The 26,874-nt window shown below is 33.6% G+C and overlaps 1 protein-coding gene across 1 annotated transcript in view; it reads left to right on the forward strand.

Annotated features, from left to right (window-relative positions):
• The first annotated feature begins 328 nt into the window (after positions 1-328).
• The window catches only part of LOC145798793 (uncharacterized), a 42,192-nt gene continuing 15,646 nt past the window's right edge, over positions 329-26,874 (forward strand). The window contains exons 1-3 of the mRNA XM_082887796.1: positions 329-405; positions 501-1,024; positions 1,122-1,205. Of these exons, the coding sequence (XP_082743922.1) occupies positions 665-1,024; positions 1,122-1,205 (444 nt within the window). The 5' untranslated portion in view covers positions 329-405; positions 501-664. The remainder of the gene's footprint in view (positions 406-500; positions 1,025-1,121; positions 1,206-26,874) is intronic.

A 26,874-nucleotide genomic window follows, 5' to 3' on the forward strand; every position in this document is an offset into this window, starting at 1 on the left:
TTATTTAAACTTTGAAATTGTGTTTTATAGGACAATTTGAATATATGTCCAGAGGAGTACAAGCCAATCTGCATGAAAAACTGCAACAGCATATGGAAGGATCACAAGAACAAGCTTAAGGCTAAGTATTTCAAGCCTAGAAGTTCTGATCCTAATCTGAAGGATGATGTTCCTATGCACATTGTGCCAAGCCAGTGGGAAGAACTTGTGGAGTATTGGCGTACTTCCGATGCTGAGGTATACAAATAAGTTATATTTATGATATGTAAACATACAAATCATATTTACATACTCACATTTGTCGAACCTGTTATAGAAAATCGCAACTGGAACGCTAAAAATCGGCGAGCTCACGGCATAGCTCATACCACAGGGCGTACTACTTTCTCTCAGATACAGCATGAGGTTTACATTTTATTGTTATATTTTTGTATATAAATAAACATTGTATATTTACAAATTATTTATATTCTAATTTTCATATTTCTAAAAAAATGCAGATGACCAGTAAGGGGGAGTCTACTGATAAGATGAATGTTTGGCTTATGACACGTAGAGTAGATGACCCAGAAGTTATTCAGACCTTGGTAGTTTCCAAACACCTTTGATTGTATTTAAAGTTTATTTTTTGTGTGTCAACCATCTTAATTTGGCATATACTTATATGTCTTATTCAATACAGGATGAGTTTAATCGTCAACTCTCTATGCTACCTGAGGATGGTCGGACTTTGGAGGCTAGGAATGCCATTTTCCAAGAGTTGATAGGTCATGACGGACATGGATATTATCGCACATACGGGAGAATTGTGCCTCGGAGAGCGGTGTATAAAGATGGTGCTGGGCCATCACAATCAACACCCCAGCCATCGACTATTGATCAGATCACGCAGAAGGTTCGTGCAGAGCTAAGGGATGAGTTGAGGGAGGAGCTGCGAGCAGAGTTCTCTACACATTTACAGCAGATGAGAGCTGAGATGATGGCCTTAGTGTCACAGGGGGCAAGTGTGGATCCCAACAGACAGGTTCGATATAAATTAAATTGTTTGATAGTTCAATTTTTACACAAGATTATGTATAAAATTCGAATATGATTACCACATTATGTATTGACTATCATAGGTTCCTGATGCATCGAGTGGCCACCGGGCATTTAGGGAATCTGCAGAAGACAAGAATCCATATACACCACCACCAGAAGATCAGGTATAAAATGTATCTTTGCATTCTAAGCTAAAATGTATCTTTGCATAATTTAGACATTCTAAGTTAAAGAGAGACTTGTGGGAGAAAACGGGGCTCGAATCGGGTTCCCAGTTTGGGAGTTAGAGCCGGATTTCACTTTAGGCAAACTAGTTCATTAAGAAACTTGAATTCGAGGCGTTAATGCTCCAAAATCACCAAACAGCGTCGGTTGAGCACGAAACTTGGCACACGCGACCGCCTAGGCACGAGAGACCTGTGGGAGAAGACGGGGCTCGAATCGGGTTCCCGGTTTGGGAGTTAGAGCCGGATTTCACTTTAGGCAAACTAGTTCATTAAGAAACTTGAATTCGAGGCGTTAATGCTCCAAAATCACCAAACGGCGTCGGTTGAGCACGAAACTTGGCACACGCGACCGCCTAGGCACGAGAGACTTGTGGGAGAAGACGGGGCTCGAATCGGGTTCCCGGTTTGGGAGTTAGAGCCGGATTTCACTTTAGGTAAACTACTTCCTTAAGAAACTTGAATTCGAGGCGTTAACGTCCCAAAATCACCAAACGGCGTCGGTTGAGCACGAAACTTGGTACACGCGACCGCCGAGGCACGAGAGACTTGTGGGAGAAGACGGGGCTCGAATCGGGTTCCCGGTTTGGGAGTTAGAGCCGGATTTCACTTTAGGCAAACTAGTTCCTTAAGAAACTTGAATTCGAGGCGTTAATGCTCCAAAATCACCAAACGGTGTTGGTTGAGCACGAAACTTGGCACACGCGACAGCCTAGGCACGAGAGACTTGTGGGAGAAGACGGGGCTCGAATCGGGTTCCCGGTTTGGGAGTTAGAGCCAGATTTCACTTTAGGTAAACTACTTCCTTAAGAAACTTGAATTCGAGGCGTTAACGCCCCAAAATCACCAAACGGCGTCGGTTGAGCACGAAACTTGGCACACGCGACCGCCTAGGCACGAGAGACTTGTGGGAGAAGACGGGGCTCGAATCGGGTTCCCGGTTTGGGAGTTAGAGCCGGATTTCACTTTAGGCAAACTAGTTCCTTAAAAAACTTGAATTCGAGGCGTTAATGCTCCAAAATCACCAAACGGCGTTGGTTGAGCACGAAACTTGGCACACGCGACAGCCTAGGCACGAGAGACTTGTGGGAGAAGACGGGGCTCGAATCGGGTTCCCGGTTTGGGAGTTAGAGCCGGATTTCACTTTAGGCAAACTAGTTCCTTAAGAAACTTGAATTCGAGGCGTTAATGCTCCAAAATCACCAAACGGTGTCGGTTGAGAACGAAACTTGGCACACGCGACCGCCTAGGCACGAGAGACTTGTGGGAGAAGACGGGGCTCGAATCGGGTTCCCGGTTTGGGAGTTAGAGCCGGATTTCACTTTAGGCAAACTACTTCATTAAGAAACTTGAATTCGAGGCGTTAATGCTCCAAAATCACCAAACGGCGTCGGTTGAGCACGAAACTTGGCACACGCGACCGCCTAGGCACGAGAGACTTGTCGGAGAAGACGGGGCTCGAATCGGGTTCCCGGTTTGGGAGTTAGAGCCAGATTTCACTTTAGGTAAACTACTTCCTTAAGAAACTTGAATTCGAGGCGTTAACGCCCCAAAATCACCAAACGGCGTCGGTTGAGCACGAAACTTGGCACACGCGACCGCCTAGGCACGAGAGACTTGTGGGAGAAGACGGGGCTCGAATCGGGTTCCCGGTTTGGGAGTTAGAGCCGGATTTCACTTTAGGCAAACTAGTTCCTTAAAAAACTTGAATTCGAGGCGTTAATGCTCCAAAATCACCAAACGGCGTTGGTTGAGCACGAAACTTGGCACACGCGACAGCCTAGGCACGAGAGACTTGTGGGAGAAGACGGGGCTCGAATCGGGTTCCCGGTTTGGGAGTTAGAGCCGGATTTCACTTTAGGCAAACTAGTTCCTTAAGAAACTTGAATTCGAGGCGTTAATGCTCCAAAATCACCAAACGGTGTCGGTTGAGAACGAAACTTGGCACACGCGACCGCCTAGGCACGAGAGACTTGTGGGAGAAGACGGGGCTCGAATCGGGTTCCCGGTTTGGGAGTTAGAGCCGGATTTCACTTTAGGCAAACTACTTCATTAAGAAACTTGAATTCAAGGCGTTAATGCTCCAAAATCACCAAACGGCGTCGGTTGAGCACGAAACTTGGCACACGCGACCGCCTAGGCACGAGAGACTTGTGGGAGAAGACGGGGCTCGAATCGGGTTCCCGATTTGGGAGTTAGAGCCGGATTTCACTTTAGGCAAACTAGTTCCTTAAGAAACTTGAATTCGAGGCGTTAATGCTCCAAAATCACCAAACGGCGTCGGTTGAGCACGAAACTTGGCACACGCGACCGCCTAGGCACGAGAGACTTGTGGGAGAAGACGGGGCTCGAATCGGGTTCCCGGTTTGGGAGTTAGAGCCGGATTTCACTTTAGGCAAACTAGTTCCTTAAGAAACTTGAATTCGAGGCGTTAATGCTCCAAAATCACCAAATGGCGTCGGTTTAGCACGAAACTTGGCACACGCGACCGCCTAGGCACGAGAGACTTGTGGGAGAAGATGGGGCTCGAATCGGGTTCCCGGTTTGGGAGTTAGAGCCGGATTTCACTTTAAGCAAACTAGTTCCTTAAGAAACTTGAATTCATGGCGTTAATGCTCCAAAATCATCAAACGGCGTCGGTTGAGCACGAAACTTGGCACACGCGACCGCCTAGGCACGAGAGATTTCTGGGAGAAGACGGCGCTCAAATCGGGTTCCCGGTTTGGGAGTTAGAGCCGGATTTCACTTTAGGCAAACTAGTTCCTTAAGAAACTTGAATTCGAGGCGTTAATGCTCCAAAATCACCAAACGGCGTCGCTTTAGCACGAAAGTTGGCGCACGTGACCGCCTAGGCACGAGAGACTTGTGGGAGAAGACGGGGCTCGAATCGGGTTCCCGGTTTGGGAGTTAGAGCCGGATTTCGGTCTAGTCAAAATTATTTACTAAACTATCTTTCTAATTATATAGTAGTCAATTTTTTTTTCTGTAATTAAAATATTAACACCATTATATGGTTATTAATTATTTTTATCTTGTTTTTTTCAGATTTTTCCTGAGTAGCAGCTTGCTTCTTGTGGAATTCGGGCGTACAAAGATTATTACCAACTTTTTTTTTGTAACCCGTCGCAAACTTGTGAATAACATCAAGACGAAAACTTTTGGTTTTGATTTTGATTTATGTTATTTAAATTTGTGAATAACATTATGTATGTAGTATGCGACATTATGTAGTGGCATAATTTTTGTTTTCATGAATTTTTATTTCTGTATTGTTATGAATGGAACAACATTATGAATTTTTATTATTTGTCAACTTTTGTTTATGTATGTATTTATATTATTATGTAATTTTTGGATTTTTTTATAGTTATTTTTCATTTAATACAGGTTATTTTAATTTTTTTAATAATTTCCCAACAGTTTTTTTTTTTTTTTTTAATTTTTTGAGACGGCGTAATAACCCGTCGCAAAAACATTTTTGGAGGCTTTTGCGACGGCAGACATACTGTCGCAAAAGCTACGAAATTTAATTTAAAATAAAACCTTTAGCGACGGCTCAGGCTGCCGTCGGCAATAGTATAAGCTACGACACTTTTAGCGACGGCCTTCTTGCCGTCTCAAAAACCTTTTTTAGCGACGGAAATACTGAGCCGTCGCAAAAAGTCAGATTTTCTTGCATTATTGGCGACAGAACATTGCCATCGCAAAAAAGACAGCCTCCCGTCGCAAAAAACAATGGCGACGGCACTTACCGTCACTAAATCCCTTTTGCAACCCCCTCTGTCGCGACCCCCTTTGCCGTCGCAAAAAGCCAACTTACCGTCGCAAAAGGTATTAGCGACGGCTCACGGACCATTTGCGACGGCGTTTTGCCGTCGCAAAAAACACTTTTTCCTGTAGTGTATTTTATCCTCAAGTATCTGTGTATGTCACTGTGGTTAGGAGGTATAACCAATAATAAATTCCTATGTATTGATGCAAAAGTTGTGGCTATGAAGTAATTCGATTTGTGTTTTTCATACAAGGAATAATTTGGGTAAGCAAACCCAAGGTTCAACAAGCCTGACTGGACATGACTAGATTATCTCCTGAAGATAGAATTCTAGATTGTACATCAGGAATTGTGTATGTACGTGAGGCATTTGCTTGTCAAAAGTACTCTATTATTTATTTGGAATTACATTTTGTTAAAAATATGGTTAATAGGCGTGGAGGCCCTTTTTGCCTTAAACTAATTAATCGAGAGTTTAATGGAGAAATGAGTCGCATCGATCTATATCTACCAAAAAAAAATCAATAATACCACCTCATCAACTATTGTCAGCCAGAGAGCTTAGATGATGTTTAATATACAAATAAAACCATATAAGTACTTTAGTTAAGAAGTCAAAAAAATTACTATAAATTGTCATATCACTTTTTTTATTTTTCTATATTTTTCTTCATAGAAAAATTAAAATTTATTAAAATAGCATGTATCCTTCAAAAATCACCTCTATAATAGGAGGTTTCTTCCACCCCTAAGCTTATCCAAAACTATAGTTGAGTTGTTTATTGACCACAGTTGATCTTTTCTTCATGGCCAAGTTCATCTTTCCAAATGTACCAATATCTTCTGTTTCACCAAGTGGCTATGCTATATAAGCATTGGGTGGGCCAATTTTACATGGGTTGATTAATGGAAAATTTATCTATAAATTTCGTATTAAGAAATGGTGATTCATTTAGTTCTAAGAATTTTTATATAGACCAATTAATCCTATTGATGATGAAAAGATATATGTATTATATTATTTAAAAATTAGATTTACGGTTATATCCTTATTTGTATTATGTTTCCTTCTCTTTTTTTCTTTTATACTAGAAAGGTAAGGTACATTAGAGAATCAAATTTGAAATGAATTTTTATATGAGAATTTTTTTTTATTTGGAAAACATTTCAAAAAGAGTATAAAAATGAATTGAAATATGAGATTCTTTAAATATTCCAAAAGGATGTGGGACTTTTCAAATATTTCAAAAGCAGTACAAAAACTTTTTAGTAAGTTTTGGACATATGTATAATTTCAAACTGTAACACTCCAATGTAGCACTCAAACGTAACACTTCAACAAAAAAAAAAATTCCTTAGTGTACTTTCCCCAAACGTAACACTATAATATAACACTCCAAAAAAATTCCTTATTGTAGCACTCTAATGTAACACACAAAAATTTCATAGTATACTTTTCTCAAACATAACATTTTAATATAACTGTCACGACCCGAACCTGCCCCTAAAGATTTAAGTCATGACTGGCCAGTAATCCTTGATTACCTTTGGTCTCTAAAACAAAATCAAATTGTATAATTATAAATGGGGTTTAACGGAAGCTATAACAAAATAAGAATAATTCCAGTGAGTAGTGCTTACATTACAAATCTCACAAATAATTTAAATTCAATCTTCATACTTAAACATATTTTCAACAAACCTCAACTTGTTTTACACAATATCATTACACAAAAAAAAAGTTCCCGAATAACAAGGACCAAAAAAAAAAAAAAAGGTTGACAAGCTTGGCTCCGCTTGAGACCAAGTAACACCCCATCACGGAGGCACTTCACATATGGCTTCTCAAAAAAGGTGGACTCCCAAAGTATCTTTAAACTTGACGATCCACATGCTCACTTACATATATATAAGTAGGGGTGAGCATCGGATATTCCAATTCGTCCAAAGCGACCGAACCGAACCGATCTGCCACATTTTGGATGGATGCATTATGACGAGCGGACGATTGTGGAATGATTTTTTTCATTCTGCCTAGTTTTGGACTGATGGCGGATTCGAGATTCCTTTGGCCGCAACCGAACCATCAAACCGCGAGCACCCCTAGTAATTTGTAAAACTTTGTATTTTTAATTTGTTTAGATATTCTGTTTATATTTTCAATTGAAAAAGAGTTTAGATATTCTATTGTATTTTCAATTTGGAAATCCTTTTATCAAATGGCAAGTGTTGATATTTGGTATTTTTGTGTGCAAAAATATAAGGCTTAATTTTGTCATTTAAAAAAAAATCAAATTAAATAGTTTTTGAATAAAAGAAATAATGAAATAATTTTGATAAAGCATGGTTTTTTATACGTATATATTATTGGTGTTTGACAATTTACTTGATAATCTTTTGGTTATATTGAGTTGGATTGTTATCCCAAAAAAAAAACGTTGACAACTTGTATTATGTTTAAAATTTGTAAAAGTTTAAACTGCCAAACTGATTCGCATCCATTAGCCAATTTGTTCAATCTGCATCCATCAATCCGTAGGACGGATGCGGATTGATTTTTTCCAATATGCTAATCTGGCGGATTGGAGGTTTTCCGACCGCAACCGAACCGCAAACACCCCTATATATAAGGGAGATGGGTGAGCTGGAGCCTAGTGAGTAACATCAATATAAAAGATTTAATGAATGAAGTCCAACATTTCATAAAACATATCTTTTTAATATCCAAAACAATTCGTATAATAATCATATATCAAATTCATATCAATCATCTGTTTCAACAATATTCATTGCAAATCATTATACGTGGTAACATCCAATAGAGAAACAATAAACCAATATGTCGAAGTCAATGGGATCATTAAGGTCAGTTCAATAGGACCACAACGGGTAATTCAATGTGAACCACTAGGGTCTAACATCAGAGATCTCTGTGTTTAAATTAATCTAATAGGCCATGACATTATGTCCCTCAGACAAGGGCCTTACTAAAAGATGTCGCGAATTCAATTTTTAAAAAGGACATTCATTCAGAGATAACAAATAAGATTTCAAAATATCATTATTGAGCAATTCAAAATACTTTTCGAACATATCTTTATAGAGATATTACTCACTGTGGGTTTGAACTGGTGTTAACCTTCAGATGACCACCTACACAAAACACGTAATAAAGATACACATTGAAACACATTGTCTAATCAAACGTTCCAACTTAATTCAATTTTCTTAAATGTGTTTCTACCTAATTCTCTCATTAATGATACCTAAACAATGCCCAAGAATTCCTGAAAGATCATGGAAATAAAAGTAAGCATTTGAAAGTATTTTGCAAAAGTTACTGAAATAGGGCAGTTTGCTCGAGTGAACCTTTGGTCGCTCGAGCGGTCTGTATGGTCTGCAAAAGTTCTGGATGCTTGAAATCTAGGCTCGCTTGAGCCAAGTGTAATGAAAGATGAGTTCACTTGAGCAGACATTCGGCCGCTCAAGCTATGTGCAATGTTTTTGTAAAAATGCTAGATGCATGCAAAAATAATTGTATCATAGATAAACCGCTCACTTATCAGGTTAGGCTTTATACAAGTACCAGCCTTTTTGTTTTTTTCGTTGTTTGTTCATAGTTTTGTTTGGGTTTTTCCGTTGTGCTTAAACTAAACTAGAGAGTCCTTACAATGATTTCAAATTCACTTTTACATGTTTAATGGTTGAATTACTCTTCTAATAGTGGTAGCCAACTTATTATCACAGGTTTATTCAAATTTGGAAGTGGCTTTTGTGATATCAGAAGAGGAGAACATCTTCAAAGCATTGTCCAAAACTGTGGAATTATTAGAAGGAAATACTACACTAATTAGTCAATACTATTATGGTTGCCTTTTCCATGACCTTCTAGCCTTTTAGCTTGCAGATGTTAATTTTCCTTGTGCTCCTACTTTAATTTTATGATATTCATTCCTAATATTCTTTTGATTATCTTGTGGGTGTAAAAACTATTCTTCTTTGATAAATTAACTATTCCTTGTCGGTCAGTTGATAATATTAGTTGATTAACTCTTACCTGATTGTAATTTTGAAAGTAGAATGCCTTTTGGAATGTACCAAGATTCTCATATGTAAGAATTAAAGCTTTTAATGTTAAAAACACTTAAAGTTTCCATTATTACTATTCTGTGTTTTTTTAACACTTAATTAATGTTTCAACATTTGAACATAGATATAAGAGTAATTTCTGTTCTACTTTATGGCTTTTCGAATTTACATATTAATACATACGAACTGATTAGATTTTCCTCCAAAATAACTAATTTTTACTTTGGTCTAAGTTAAATTTTTTAAGTGAAATAAGTTCAATTCTTTTATTGGTTATGCCTTTTCATTCTTCTTTTTTATCAATTAGTTAAATATAGGCACTTCCCCTTCTCATGTGTAGCTCATATAATTTTTTTTACTCTTGGTTTTAATTAAATTTGTTTTTCCAGATTATCGGTCAAAACAGGGAAAGAAAATACTCCTCCTTTGAAAAAAAGATATGGACAATATCAATGGTATGAACTTGTAAGTCAATTTCGATGAACAAATAAAAAAAAAATATGTTCATGATTTGTTACAGTTACTAATGAAAAGATTTATCATAGATGCAATTTCAGAACGTCATACTCGACAAAAAAACCAATATGCTAAATTTACAAGTGCTAAAACTTGCTTCTAGACACACATATATATTTATCACAAGGCTAGACAAGATGAATAGCAACGATTGCACATCTGGAAAGATTATAGCAGAAGAAGTACAAAATGACGAAGATCAATGTGAAATGAAAAAGTGCAATACAAGAAATTATCAAAATTTAACCGCAAAGAGGATCAAACTAGAAAATGAATGAATTTTGTAAAAGTACTTTCATTTTTCAATTTCCGTTACTTAATTTATTTCAAAATAATAATAATATTACAATATTAGTTTTTTTTTTTTTTGGGACCAAATTACAATATTAGTTTGATGTTTTATTTATTCACCTTAAATAATAATAATAATAATATTACAATGTTAGTTGGGTGTATTATTTATTTATCTTTTAATTACAAAGTGGTTTATACATACATACACATAAAAAAGTAAAATAACCTGGTAAATTATATATTTAATAGCATTAAGTCCAACCATGTGATAAGGATTACAATTATTTTATATGATTTTTTCAATCTACTTTTTGAATTTTAATACTTAAACAGAAATATAATTGACCCATCATACGTAGGAATTGATACATTATTTTTTTGAATTGACAAAAAAATCTCACATATGAAGGACATGGAATCCGGTTAGACTCCTAATCCAATCTACCAATTTTCAACCAAACAATGCACTATTCCATAGAATTGACATGGAATACTATCCATAGTTTGAATACCACCACACAAACAATACTTATGTGAAAATTACCATACATAAATTTACGTGTTTATGTTATTTATACTAGTTGTTCACATGTGCGACATGTGTAATTTAAATAAAAAATATATATTTATTATATATATTGTGCCATAATATTAATTTCATTCTGCAATCATTTTATTTAACTAAACACTACCTAAAAGTATAAAAATATATTAACGATTAAACATTCAAAGATTCAAACACTTTGATTTTTTAGACTATTAAACATTAACAAAAATGATTTAAAAAAAAATTGGATCAAAAAGTAAAATTATTATAAAAGCTAAAAGTCAAATAAAAATAATAATAAAATATACAAAGAAATACAAGAAAAATTATCACGTGCAACGCACGTTGATCCCCCACTAGTACATTATAGACTACCAATAAAATAGAGATTAGTATGTGATTTTATAAATAGTTATCATCTAATTATGTATTTTATAAATAATCTCATTATATATATTATAAATGATCAGTTCCGCTCCTGATCAAGCATGCTCAATAAACACATTTTACTTTTGGTCCTTAATTTTTTTAATTGTGATGTATTTAATTCTGAATTTTAAATATTATTCCAAATCAGGACAATCAAAGATAGTTTTTTTATAAATAGTTTATTTCAAGGGCAAAGTCATTATATAACTTATTTTGTGTTGGTCAACTTGTACGCTATTTGAAATGTAATTGGCCTTTTTTTAATAAATAATGCTAACATATTGTTGATTATAAAGTTTTGTTTGGTTTGGTTTTCCAAATCTATTTTCAAAATTTTTTTTTCTGAGAAACTAAAAATTAAATTGGTGAAAAAAATTAAAAACATATCATTTTTGTATAATTTTATATTTTGGGACGGTATAAATACATTTTTTAATATTTATTTTCATTGAATTAATTTCTATTTTTTCAAAAGTAAAAAATGGCGACAACTTTGATATCATTATTAAACCAATCCATTAAATAAAAAAAATCTAAAACTAAAAATATTTCATGCATTAAATATATGGATTACACATTAATTCATAATAACCAATTATTACATGATAATCATCCAAAAATATATGTTAACAACAAAAACAACCATTTATTCCTTGATAACTATCCAAAACATCAACAAAACAACCACCTATTACATGATCATTATCCAAACACATACTACAACTTAATTTCGTAAAAAAATAAAAATAAAAAAATAAAAAAGATTTATTATTTTTTATAATTTTATCTTTAGTAGGTAAAAATTATTTTTAATAGTTTAAAAATATTTTTTTGACATTTATTTTTGTCAAATTAATTTATATTTTATCAAATTGACGATTTTATCATTAAAATAGAGCATTTTCTGTTTAAAAAAAAAATAATATCTTAAATTATCTTTACTTAAAATAAAATTTAAAATTCATATATATTATAATTAAAAAGTGAATAATTAAAATAATACAAATCTCGAATTACATAAACCGTTCGTTCAAGTCTATCCTGGAAAAATGTAGATATGTCTTTCTCATGTTTATTGTATTGACTAACATTATCGGATAAATGGCGCTGTGTGTTTTCAATTGTAATAGAGATCTCTCTCTATATATATATATATATATGAGTGGACTTTACATATATATTAAGGATCAAGATTAAATTAGGGGTTATGAAACTCCAAACAAGGGAGTCCCAAACATTATTCGTGTATTTTTTTATATTTGGCCATTTTTTTATTTTAATTTTTTAATTTTTTAAAGTTAATTTTTATTTAAAATTAGATAATAAAAAAAAAACATCACAATAACTATTGCATAATATAAAAAATATATTATTATATTAAAATTTAAATTTATACTAGATGTATGAGTTATATATAATAAAATATTTTTATATCACGTACCTATCAATGAGTTTTTTTTTTTTTTTTTGTCTAATTTTTAATAGAAATTAATTTTAGAAGCAAATTGGAAAAAATTTAAAGCATAAAAAGTTAAACTAAAAAAAAATATATTTTAAAAATCAAAATGAAAAGTGATCAACCATAAAAGAAAAAAGGCAAAAGTGTAATTTACTCCAGCGCTGTTATGTGGCCCGAAAAATGCTCAGCCCAAAATGGCTCAAATTTAAAACGACGTCGTTTTGGATTTTTTTTTTTTCCCTTTCTTTCTCTTTTCTCATTTGTTTCAGTCTACAAACAAGAAGAAGATGAAGAAAAAGAAAAAGAAAAAGAGAAGATCATCATCATCATCATCAACACATCATAATCAACATCAAAACAGAGAGAGAGAGAGAGAGAGTGTGTGGGGTACACAGATCTGTGTATACGCACAGGGGATGGCGGTGCTCGTGATGGCAGCGCCAGTGATGGGTGCTCTCTCTTCTCCTCCCTCTTCTCTCTTCCTCTCTTTTCTCTCTCTTTCTCTTTTTCTTCTGCTCTCTTCTCTCTCTTCCTCCCTTTGTTTCAGCAATATAAGAGGAAAAAAAAAAATTACCCAAAACGACGTCGTCGTTTTGGGTAGTCGAGCCATTCGGGACAGAGAGATTTCGAGTTACGAAGGATTATTCAATTGGGGTTGTTTGTGGTGTCCTAAATAAGTGTACTTTTTGTCTTTTTGGACTAAAAAGTAGATGAAAAAATATATGGATGTTTGGGTTAACTTTTTAAATTTTTATGAAAAAATGTGTATCAAAATATTGTATAAAATTATAAAATTACGAAATTACCCTCGCTGACAAAAGCAACAGTACTGGCAGTGCACTTTCTATCTCTTTTCAATTTTTTTTTTAATTGCATGTGTGGCTACAAGTGTGCCACATTTTCCATTGACTTGGATGTGTGGCAGCACAGTTTTGTGCAGCGCAGTTTTCTCTTCTTTTTTTTTTCTTTTTTTCAATTGGCAGATTTTTCGCCAAAAAAGAGGTAAGTAATATGATTTTTTTTTACTTTTTTAGTTACTTTTTGACTTTTTAGATTTTTTTGATGATATCAAACAAGCCCTTGCTCAACATTATTATGTGTTGTTTTGGGAACAAAATAAAAAGTCACGTTTTTGGACAAAATGTCCAAAAACGCAAGTGCCAAAAACGCAACAAATGTGGTTTGGGACGTGGCAAAAATGCAAGTGTAAAATTACAAATTAGGGCCTATGAAAAAAAAAAATAAATTTCTTATGTTGAGTAAGGGTATTTTGGTCATTTTAATTTGATTTGACACCATAAATAAATATCAAACTAAAAAGTAAAAAGTCAACTTTTTACCAACTTCCCAAATCACTTTTCAAAAAACTAAAAAACTTGGTAAAAAATCAAAAGTCTACTTTTTACTAACTTCTCAAAACATCCCTATATATGCTGGTTCAAACGTGTTCATACCGGCACCAGCTAATCAGTGCCATAAAGCGTCAAATAATGATGACAGTGACATCATGGTACAAAGTCCAACTGATTAGTGCCTTAAAGCTTCAAATAAATGACAAACACGATGATAGTAACGTCATGGTAAAGAGTTTGAAATGCTAAACTTATCTTTACAGGCAATTTGAAAAGTTTGTAAAAAATTAGTTTTTTAGCTCTTTAGTTTTTTTATACAAAAAAATTATAAAAAGTCAATTTTTTTAGTTAAAAAAGTCAATTTTTTTGCTAAAAAAATTACCAAAAATCTAAAAAAGTCAAAAAATCAACTTTTTACTAACTTTCCAAAACACCGCTTATTATAAGAGCCCGATCCTCGGTTGTGATTTTTTGAAATGGTTCCAGTGGTGGTGTCAAAAATGGTTCTAGTGGTAGTTTCAAAACGACATTATTTTAATAATTTTTTTTTTCCTTCTTTTCTTGTTTATCTCTCAAATGTTTGAGAATCAAATTCTAACAAACAGAAATGTGAGGTGACGACAAGAGAAAGAGAAGAGAATGAGGAACAAAGGGGAAATAGGAGAAGGAAGAGAGGACGCCAGAGATGGCTTCGCCGACAGAATGGGAAGCCGCGATCTGGTCACATTAGAGAAGGGGAAGGGATAGAAGAAGAAGAGAGGAGAATGGGTCATCTGCCGGTGGGTGTGGCATTCTCTCTCTCTCTCCATTTTTCGATGGGTGGTCTTATCTCTCAGGCGACCATTGTTTGCCAAGGTCATGGTTGTGAGGGTCGTCGAAGTGGGTTTGGTAGTTTTCAGAAAGAGAAAGGAGGAAGAAGAGGGTCGCTAGAGTGGGTTTGATTTTTCTTAAAAAAATAAAATCTCTGGCCAATGTATTTGTTGAGTTCTCTGTATACAGTTGAGTTTGACACCCTAGTGGACCCAGAAATACAACTGTTATTGATAACATTCTAGTATACAAAACACTTGTACACAATCACACACTAATACACTTCACTTATCCACTTACACATACATTCAAGCACTTCACATTTTGTGTCTTCCTCACACAAGACTTTGAGATACCTCACACTAGATAGTGCTTGACCACTCACTTTGGACCCACTCTTCTTTCACTCAATTGTCCAATTGTCCAATTGGTTAGTATATGCACTTATCTCATATTTATACTAGTTAAAAAACTTTCTAGAATACACTTATACTCTCCCTACATTCTAGAACAATCTAGATTACTCTAATACATATTAGAGCTTTCTATTATTCTCTAAAATATTCTAGAACCTTTCGAAACTTTCTAGATTTCTCTAGTTTTCTCCAAACTTCTTCAATAACCTTCTAGGATATTCTAGAATCTTTCGGATTTCTCTAGGTCTTTCCAGAATCTTTTAGATCTTTCCGGAGTATTCTAGATTCATGTGAAAACTTCTAGAATATTCTAAAAGAAGATTCTAGAGAGTGAGGAGAGTTAGTGATGACTCTCAACACTCCCCCTCAACACTAACTCTCATTTCTAGATTATGTAGCCATGCTACGTTGTTTCAGAAACTCTTCGCGAGTATATCTGCACCTTGGTCCTCTGCCACGATAAACTTTGTCTCCATCTCTTCCAATATTGACTTCTTTCTTTTGAAGTGATTTATTTTTCCATGGAACACCACGTCCTTGGCCAGCTGTAGGATTCTTATCCTCCAATTAGATAGCGAGTGCCATGTTTGAATATGTGTTGATGTATCAATATCTTCTTTTGTTGTCTTCCTCAAATTGTTAAATTTTGTTGTTTCCTGAAATGTTATTGATTCCTTTATATCATCCATCTTAGCAAAGGTTACATCAACGTACCTTGGATTAGATTGGCATTGCCTTGCAGATATTGATTGCTATAGCTTTATCACTTCTTGAACTTCTTCTTCTGTTTGCTCCCTCAACTTCTCTAGTAGGTGAGCTTCTGGATCTTTAGCTCTTGAAGATTGAGACTTAGCTGTAGGAGTTGACTCATCTGTAATAGAGTATGCATCCATTTCCTTGGTAACTGCATTGCATTGCTCATGTATGCTTTTATCGAAGTCTATCTCCTCTTTTGAATTTGCTTTAGTGACCACGAACATTGTAGGAGATGCTTCAAAATCCCATTCTTCTTCAAATTCTAGCTCTTCTTTTAAGCAACCTAGTTCCACGATCTCGAACATTGCACATGAAGCTTGGAAATCCCATTCTTCATCACTCTCATCTTGGTAACCATAAGATGTTACCATATTACCTTCAATTGGTCTTCTTCTTAACTGACAATCTTTTGCGTAGTGGCCAATCTTGCCACATTTGAAGCACTCCATTTTGCGTCGTCCAAATCTAGTAGCTTTTCGATCATTTTTATCATGTCAAACTCCCCTTCGTTGATAACTTCGATCATCTTGTGATTGTTTATCTTCTTCTTTCTTCGTTTTTCTATATTCTTGCCACTTTAGTCCATTTCTTCTCTTTCTACTACATGATGCCCCTTCTTCACTTTTATTCTTCAGTGTGACTCCAGCCATTTGCTTTGCTAGAGTTTCTTGATTCGCCAATAGACTTTCGAGCTCGACCAGTGATGGTTGAGTGGACCATCCTCTAACAGCGCCCATAAGCCCACTATACTCGGGTCTTAAACCTTGAGTAATAACGCGCCTCATTCTTGACTCGCTAATTTTTTACTCGTGATCAAGTTGTGAAATTTCATTGCAAAGAGTCTTTACCTTGAGAAAATATTGGCTGATAGTTATTGATCCTTGTCTCACCATTGCAAGCTCGTTCTCTAGATACTAGAGTCGTGCATCGTTAGTCTTCGAAAATAACACCGTAAATATGTCCCAGACTACTTTTGGAGTAGTAGCCTCCCGAACATACTCCATAACTCTTTCTAAATAGTTCTCCTTAACACGATCATCGCTTTTGCAGCCTTAATCCGCCACTTTCGTAAGACCTCTGCATTTTCTTCTCTACGTGACGCAGTTTCCTTGCCGTTAACAATCTCCTATAGATCCTGTCCTTGAAGATATGCCTCGATGCATATTCGCCAATAATCATAATTATAATAATTTAATTCCTCCATACCACCGATGAAGTTTCCAAAATTCGCCATAACAATTGTGCTCGTTGACTTCAACAATCACTTGTATCAATCTCAATTGCTCTTCGTGTCGGTCCCCGAACAACCAAGCTCTGATACCAAATTGTTGAGTTTGACACCCTGGTAGACCCAGAAATACAACCTTTATTAATAACACTCTAGTATACAAAACACTTGTACACAATCACACACTAATACACTTCAGTTATCCACACATATATTCAAGCATTTCACACTTTGTGTCTTCCTCACACAAGAACTTGAGACACCTCACACTAGATAGTGCTTGACCACTCACTCTAGACTCACTTTGGACCCACTTTTCTTTCACTCAATTGTCCAATTGTCTAGTACATGCACTCATCTCATATTTATACTAGTTAAAGAACTTTCTAAAATACACTTATACTTTCCCTACACTCTAGGACAATTTAGATTACTCTAGTATATATTAGAGCTTTCTATTCTTCTTTAAAATATTCTAGAACCTTCTAGAACTTTCTAGATTTATCTAGTTTTCTCCGAACTTCTTTAATGTTCTGGAATACCATTAAGCACAATACCTCAATTCCAAGCTTTAACAAGAAATTGGTTTGAAACAACTTTCAAAACAAAGAAAAAAAAAGTCAAGAAAGGAGGGAAGTTGCAGAGGTGTTTTAAAGATGAACACAAGTATGGAAAGTAAGAAATAAACACTATCAACTCAAATAGCTAGGTGGCTAAGGCCTAGACCTCCAAATCTATGAGGACCATTACACTGAAAGCATACTATTCAAAGCATAAATGAAGTAACCAGCCTAAAACAGCCCTAAATGAAGCTAAAATAGTGCTGGAATTGAAGTCAAAAAAGCTAAAAAAGTAAGCTACAACATGGAGTAAGTTAAGTTAGTAAGCAAGCACAAGGAAGGGAGGCTACCCCCTCCATTTTTTGAACTTCAAAACATTATTTTAGCCTCTGAAAAACTATGAAAACCAGTGGTAAAAAGCTCAAAAAAAGTTGATAACAAGGTAGGAAACACAAGGGTAAAAGCTTATGAAACAAGGTTCAAAGAAGGGTGATCCACCCTTCTACCTTTAATGGCTTTAAACCACAAGTTTTAGCTCAAAAATACAGTCCCAAAACAGTCTAAAAATAGTAAGAAAAGATGAGGAAAAAGTAGTGTAGAGAAGGCCAAGGTTATACCTCTTGAAGAGGAATAACACTTTGTTCCACAAACCACAAGTCTTTCACTCTCAAGGGCTAAAATTTGGACTCAAGAATCCCAGCAAGAAGAGCTCAAATATTGGTTTAGGAAGTGTTTGGGTCAGGTGTGTGTGTGTGTTACAAGATAGAGATAGAGAGAGAATTTCAAATTTTGGGATTTTTGGAATTTTTTGTAACCCTAATTTCCTTCTTCAAATTTTTCTAACCATAAAACAAAGAGGGAATGTCCCCTATATATAGAAAACATGAGCCTCAGTCAAAAATATCTATATACAAACAGCTGGTGCAATGTGGAAACAACTAGCAGAAAATATTTGCAAAAATCTGCTTTTTGACACAAGTGGCTAATAGGCACTTCTTTTGGCCGACAGGCCACTATTAGTGTTTGGAAGGCCACTAGTGGGGGACACTTGGCAGGCCAAAACACTCAAAATGGCCAAATTTTGCACATCTAGCCGGCAAGCCACTAAAGTGGCCGGCCACAAAAATTTGCTTCAATGCCCGATTTCAAATGGGCATATTCGCTCATCCGGACTAGGTTTTAGGTCATTCTTGAGTCTAAATAGAAGCCACATAAGTCTACTTTCCAATAGAGGTGGATTCACATCTAAATTCTAAGTGTGCACAGAGATATGCTTATTTTAGTAAAGGTTGCTCATTTTTGTCCTAACGGATTGATGCCTAACTTTTCCCCCAACTAGTTTTCTTCCCTCCCCTCCTATTTTCTTCAAATCCAAACCTATAAATAAGATGTTTTGAAAGATTTTTCAAAGAGTTCACCTCCCTTCCATTTATTTCCACTTTGTCCTCACTCGGTTTACCAAAAAGTGCAATATTTTAAACGAAATGCAAGCCTTGGAACAACATATAAACATTTGGAAAAATATTTTGAAAATTTGGATTTTAAGGTCTAAAATAGTTTTGGTCAAAATGGAGTGTACATGTTAGAATTTAGAAGCTCTTCTTGCTGAAGAAATTGAACATTTGTACAGCATAACTTTCATCATCGAGTGATCAACCTAAGGCGCCCAAATTTTAAGGACAGTAAAAAATGGGATGGCTACAATTATGTAATTGGAAGATGTTAAGTCTAGATTGTGTAATTCTTCGGGGCGTTACACTAACTGTGTGTAACGGTGTAACGGGTGTGTCACTGAAGAAGTAAATCCTCTTGCCCATTTCTCTATACAGTGATACTCTGTAGGGATGAAAGGTTAAGCTAATACTTTTAATGACCTAAGTGAGATAAAGAATCAACCACGGTATAATGAGATACCTTATATAGATCACCTATATGAATGCGAAGTGGGGCTACTTCTTTAAGAATTGACAAAGCCGAATTCTTTCAAAATAGCTGAATTTTTTAAAAACACTAACTGAACTAGACTAGTGTTCTAAGGCCATATCGAATACACCAGTGAGAACAAGAACAATGGTTAGACTAACTCCAGTATGAGGTCTATTGTCTCGATTTACACAAATGGCAGAACAGTTCAAGACGTCACTTTCAATAGTCAGCCAGTAAATCCGATAGGTTTTCATTACGAAAGATTCAAGTCCAATAACTAGCTTTTATGACGAAGGGTTAGTCTGTGTGCTCTCTCTTTACGTCTTTATTGTTAAACGTTGTCTGTTTTCTTTATTCGATTAATTTTTATTCATGTAGGGGGATTGTTAGAAAAAAAATGATTTTCTGATGACTTTAATATGAAATTAAAGTACGTCCCAACCACCAGTTGAGATGGGATCAAAAGGGCTTAGATTCTTTGTAATAAAATCTTTACACCACAAAAAGAATAATCAAAAAATCATTAAGAATAGAATAAGAAATTGTCTCATAAAGTTGGCCTCATGAATGAGGTATTGAGAATTATGTATAGCTACCAATCCCACATTGATTGTAGAGGAAAGTTTTGATAGGTATTTAAATCTCAAGATTTTGATAAAAACATGAGCCCTTTGGGGGCATCCAAATTTTTCGAAGGAATGGAATTTATGGATGCTTCAAAGATGGGTTTGGGCCAAAATTATGGTCCAAGTTGATTATACAAAAATTGCCACATGCTCGTGCGTGCGCTCCGCCCCGCCCGAATTGTCCCAAAAAAAATTAAAATTCAGTACATTTTCATGATTATGGGCTGTTTGGGATGGACTTTTTGGCCTTTTTTATTTTTGTGAGAGAAAAAATGTAATGATTATGAGTTAGATGTAATATTTTGTCTTATTGGGCTAAAAACCTATTTTATTTTTTTTGGCTAAAATAACCCCAAACCCAACCCAACCCAACCCAAGTTGCCAAACGAAGGCAAAGTGAAAAACTATGTTAGTGTTCAGAAGTCTTTCTCTCTCCTTAGAGTAAGTGTCAATTTATCTATTCAAAATAAATAAATAAATAAATAAAAACTAATTAGATTGAGATGAGAGTGAGATTTGAACATGAGATCTTAAGCTTAATAAAGAATATTCTACCACATAAGTAATACATAATATTGAATTAATATTTTTTTATTTCTATTTATTTAAATCAAGACGCATCACTAGTTTGGTTAAATTAACTAATAAAGACAAAACAAACTAATTTAGTCAATAAGATAAAATGCCATATCTAAATCATAAATATTTTATTTTTTCTATCACAACCATCAAATGAAATACAAAAATTTCAAAATTTATCTCAAACATAAGTTTTTTTAGCTAGGCTACAATAGTCCAAAAGTCGAAAAGCCAAAAAGTTAGGCTAAATTAGCTCATCCCAAACGAGGGCTTATTGTAAATAGAAATTTTTGTGTTTAGATCGCTGATTGTTGGTTAAAATATCTAATAAAGACAAAACAAAATTTAAAATAATTAATAACACAAAATATTATATCTTACATATTAATTAATTATTTTTTCTCTCACAGCCATCTATTATAAAAAAATTCACAAATTATTCCAAACATAATTTTTTTGAAAAATGAGTTGGACCCCTTCAAGGAGGCACCCCTTTTAACTCCCTCTTTCTCTGATTGGCCAGTTTTTCTTTTTCTTTTTTCTTTTTTTCCTTCTCCTCTAATCACCACCCGCCACGTGTGTATGGGGGTAGTGGGGGTGGTGATTGGAGGGGGTCTCGATCACTTCCCAATTTTTTTTCATATCATAAAATAGCCAAATAATAAAAAACAATCAACTAAAATAACTACTGTTCCAAACGAGGGATGAGAAAGATGGGTTGCAAACATGACCCAGAATATAGCAAGGACACGTCCGACTTGAAGTTGGCCAGCAAAGGCAAGACAGTTTGTTTCAGTGGTTTGGTCTGCAAATAGTTTGATGTCTCTCTTTACACACTGAGAAGTGTGTGAATAATAAATAGAAAAAAAATATTTTTTTTTATGTAAAATTTATATAAAAAAAACTTTATAAAAATATATAGTAATATCATTATTATAAATAAATTTATTTTTAATAATTTTTTATTTTAAAATAAAAAATTCACAATGAATCACATCATTATATATAAAAATTTTATATAAATTTTTTGTTTGTTTTAAATTATTATAAAAAATATTATATTAAAAATATAAATTTCATATTCAAAAACTATATTGAGCCATTCAAACTTTATGGACTTCATGTCAAGGTGTATACACGAACAACACAATCAAACAAATCCTTGAAACTATTGGAGTGATGGCCTAATGGTGAAGTCATCCCTCTCCACAGGCATGATCCAAGTTCTAATTCTTGGGGAGGTGACTCTGTTGCTTTGCAGCTGGTTCTTTATGGAGATCTCGCCTTGTATTTCAATCGAAATCTGGACTCGTTTGTAGTGTATAGTTGAGTTCTATTGGTACTTCAGTGGTGAGTCCCTTCCTATGGGCTGAGTCAAATCAGACTGGCAACTGATTATCCCGAGGTCTGTGCCCACGGATACATTAATGGCACCTCAAAGCATCATTTTTTTTTCTTTTTTTTTATCTGGTTCAAAAAAAAAAAAAAGAAAAAAGAAAAGACCTTGTGGTCCATGTATATAATATTAGTTTTTCACATGTGCTATGTATAGGTTGTGTTTATAATTATCTGTATATCTATGAATTGCGATTTTAAATGTCATCTATATATTTTTTTTTCTTTTCCCTTTTTTTGCACACAAAAAAAGGAATATAACAAATGCATCATATTTTCAATCAATTATTTTATATTTGCTTTTATTCAAAATTTAAATATAACGTATGGGCAAAATTTATAACTAAATTAAGGAAAATTTTATTCCCGACGACATTTTTTTTTACTTTTATATAAATACTTAAAAAAATAAACATGAAAAAGGTAATCAATATAATATTATACATTAAGTAAAAAATACGGTTAGCAATTATGCTTACGTAGATTTGCTATAGTTTTAATTTCAAAATAAAAAGGGGGGAGGGGGGGGGTTGCATTTACGCTCAAGTCCTAATTTATGAACTAATACTCCATTAATTCTTAAGTAAGATTTTTTGAACCTTCACGTCCCATTAAATTTTTAATAGTTAGAATTGCCCTTCAAACAATGATCGTTCATCATTTACGATTATCTATAAAGGAACATAATAATTTTACATTTATTTTAATTTTCAAAACTTTAAAATATCAACTTTCAAATTGAATATGTATATATATATATATATATATATGTGCAGAAAAAAAAAAAGAAGCTAATGTTTGTTTTGAAAAAATTGAAAAAAGTGAATTATTTTTTGTGTAAAACTGAAAGTTTTAGGCCTATAAAGGAGCATGATGATGGAACATTGTTGTGCAAAACTAAAAAAAATAAATAAATAACTTTAAAAATAAAAAACTAATAATGTTCTTAGTTTTAAAATTGGAAAAAACTAATAATGTTCTCGGTTTTATTGGATAGCTGTATCAAACTAATAAGTAGAAGGGCAAAAACGTTTAATCTCATGCTCTCTCTTTTTTTTTTTGTGAAACAATTATCTAAAACATTACTATGCAAAATTGATAATGTTCTTAGTTTTAAAAACTCAGTTTTACTAAATAGAACTTATTGATTCAAAAAATCCTAAATAGGACCTGAGCTACTATAACATTTATAAATAGGACCTGAGCTACTATAACATTTATAAATAGGGTTTTTAGGTAATTAACTAAAAAAAAAACTATTTTAAAAGCATTTTATTTAGTTAGTACCAAATAGAATTTTCGTAGGAAAAAGGAAAGTTTGAAAATTTTATTACAAATTTTTAAATGTCTATTGTTAAACATTCTATTCTACTTGCTTGTTTGTTTGCTTGCTTGTTTTGGAAGTTTTAATCTTTGATCTTTGCTCCATTCATCGTATTGTTTTATTTATTTTTCTTCTTCTTACTTTTTTTCATAGTGCATCTCCGTGTGTATTAGTGAAAACATCATACACTTAAAATGCACAAAATTACAATATATAGAAGAAAAAAAAAAGAAGGTAAGTAATTGCCCAAAAACTAAAATTACGTTAAGAAAAAAATAAAAAATAAAAACAAAAAACAAAATTGTTTGAAATAGAAAATGATTTATTTATTTAAAAAAAACTTTTAAAGAAAAAAAATAAAACTATATATAAAAAAAGTACGGAAACCAAACATAAAATATAATACAAAAAATAAAGGAATTATAGGATTTTTAAAAAGTGAGACTCACAAATAAATTTTGTAAAATATTGTCTATTCATATACTTTTTATGTATATTTTTTGTACTTCTAATCTCGAGAATGACATTGAAATAATCTGTACTTCTTGCATTAGATCCATCTATTAGTTTTAGCAAACACAGAATGAAAGTAACATTCAATGATGATATAGAAGCACACCTGACGTTTTAATTGGAGATATAACTAGATAAATCACCATAGAAGGGGAAGGCAACCTTATTTTTTTATCACAACAATTACATAACTCAGTATATAATTTTAATATCTCTCATTCTTCCACACGTCCAATTCTCTATCAATATTAGAATGAATGCATGCACCAAAAAAAGAAACATTTGAGAAGATAAAAAGATGTGATTTAAGACTTTTCAATTTCTGAATTTTATTAATTAATAGTTATTAGGCTTCAATAGTCAAGTTTTTAATATTTGTTAGCCATTAAAACTGAGTTCTTTGGTTTCATTTATATTCACTTAATAATTTGATAGTAGACACGTGTCAAGCCTTTACACAAACACTTGACACATTTTTTTGAACATTATTAATGAAATGCACAATGTATTTTTCTTTTTTCTTTTCTTTTCTTTTTTTTTTTTTTTTTTTTTGCAATTGTAACCTATTATTTTTTAATAAGAATTTATATTTGTTTTAGATTTTTTTTAATATACAAATTATTTTTTTTCAGATTTTTTTGTAAAAAATAATTTAACAATCTCATCACTAACCATCGTGTGTGAGAAAAAGTTGAAAAAGGTGAAGCAGTAGGTATGAGAAAAGTTAAAAAGGCTTGTGAGTTGAGAGAAGTCAATAAATGCTGAGGGTTTTTTTTCTTTTTTTGAAATCAAAAAATTAGAAAACTAAGATTGAGATATTAGAGCTCTCACAAGACTTGTGCGTTAGAAACCCCTTTTTCCTTATATAATATATAGATAATTAGAAAATTAGTGTAAGATCTCTCTCCCATTTTTAGTAATGGAAGAGATCCATAATATTATTTTGTGATGTCTAAGGTCCCTCAACCCCACACCATATTTCACAGAGAAATTTAACTCTCTCAAATCAAATCTCATTTCTTTTTCTCTCTCTCTTTCCCTCTCTCTTCTCTCGCTTCAACGTCGTCACAAAGCTCGCTCTCCGATGCGACCCATAATTCGTCAGCCTAGATGACAATGCCCTGATTCTTTTGTCGCTCCGCTACGTTAACCTCATGCGCCTCAAGTTCCGTAGTTGCTCAAGCTCACCGATATTGGCATGGCTGTTTTAGCCAAGAACTACAAGGGTTTGAAAAAGTTCTCGTGTAGATCTTGCATGATTGAAGTCAGAGGCATGAACGTAGTGCTCGATCACTATTCCTCTCTCAAAGAGTTCTCCATCAAGCGCCTCCATGGCATCAACGACGATAGAGGCGTAGCCGCCGCCGCAGAGCCTACTAGCCCGGGCGTCGTCACTTCGTCTCTAAAAACCATATGCCTCAAGGAGCTCTACAATGGATAGTGCTTTGGACCGCTCATCATTGGAGCGAAGAATCTGAAAACTTTGAAATTGTTGAGGTTCCAGTGAAAATATGTTCCAGAGATAGCCCACTCCATGATCGGTCATCCATGGTGTTCAGGCACTACTACTTTCTGATCAGTCGAAAGATGACGAGGATGGATGTGGGATGCTATGGCATCCACGATATTTGGACCTACTTGTGATGGAATGGATGTAGTGACGACATAATGTAAGCTGCCAGAGCTCCAACTTAATGATTTGATTGTGTTCTACAACATGGGCGCCTATTCAGCCTTTACATGAGCCAAATTCAATGGCTTCAATATATAATCCAGTGACTCTCTCTCTTTCTCTCTCTCTCTCTCTCTCTCTCTCTATATATATATATATATATATGTATATTGGTTGTTGTTGTTGCTTATTTGGGTGATCGATTTGGGTATTGCACATTGTGATTGGGAAGGCAATCTAGAGAAAATTCAGAGAAAATCTCTAGACTAGAATTCAGAGAATTTCTCTGGCCTTCCCAGATCTAAAAAATTTCTTCATCCTTTCCAGATCTGGGAAAGCTAGAGAAATTCTCTGGATATATGTATATTGGTTGTTGTTGTTGCTTATTTGGATGATCGATTTATGTATTGCACATAGTGATTGAGAAAGATAGATAAATTTTCTGATTTAAACTCAGAAAAATTCTTGCAAAAATCAGAGAAATTCTTTGAAAATCTAGAGAAAATCTCTAGACTAGAATCTACAGAATTTCTCTGGCCAATGGCCTTCCCATAATTTCTCTAGAAAGAAATTCCCTAATTTGGAGAGAAATTCTCTAGAAAGTGCAGAGAAATTCTTTAGATCGAATTTTCTTTGAATCGATTTTAGAGGTTTTAAACATTATAAAAATATTAGATATCTTTTATGCTATAAAATTTTAATATTAATGACCTTAAAAAAAATCATAATTTATATTATGTTTTGTTTTGTTTTTTTTTAATAATTTAATAGTTTATACTATGCTTCGTTGAATGTTTTCAGTTTTTTTTTTTTTTTAATTGGTTCCCGATGTTATTCATTGGTAGTAGCAAAAGAGAAAGCACTCCCGTGTGCTGTTTGGCGGGTGGTTTCACGATTATTTGCTTCTTTTCTTTTTTGTAAATAATTTATAAGGATATTTTAAGAAGAAAAAAAAAATAGACAAACACTTTCGGTATTTTAAAATGATTTAGATTTAGATTTCTAGATTTAGATTTAGATAATTTCTAGTTTATTTAAAAATTTCAGAAAAGAAATTCTCTAACTAAACTAAACACAATATTTTTGTTTTTGATTTTTGATTTTTTTAATAAATGAAACTAAGGGGTCGTTTGGTTTTCATTTTGGACTAAAAAAATCACAAAATGACAAAAAAAAATCAAAAAATCACAAAAAAACAAAATAAGCAAAAAGACAAAAAAAAATATACAATTTCAAAGTCAAAAAGTCAAATAAAAATACCAAACGATTAAAAAAGTAACAGACTAAAAAAATCAAAAAAATTAAAAATTTAACGAAAAAAATCATTATCAAACGGGCATTAAAAC

This window comes from Camellia sinensis, chromosome 9 (genome assembly GCF_055761805.1).
Source record: "Camellia sinensis isolate YWXY chromosome 9, ASM5576180v1, whole genome shotgun sequence".
In the NCBI taxonomy this organism is placed as follows: domain Eukaryota; kingdom Viridiplantae; phylum Streptophyta; class Magnoliopsida; order Ericales; family Theaceae; genus Camellia; species Camellia sinensis.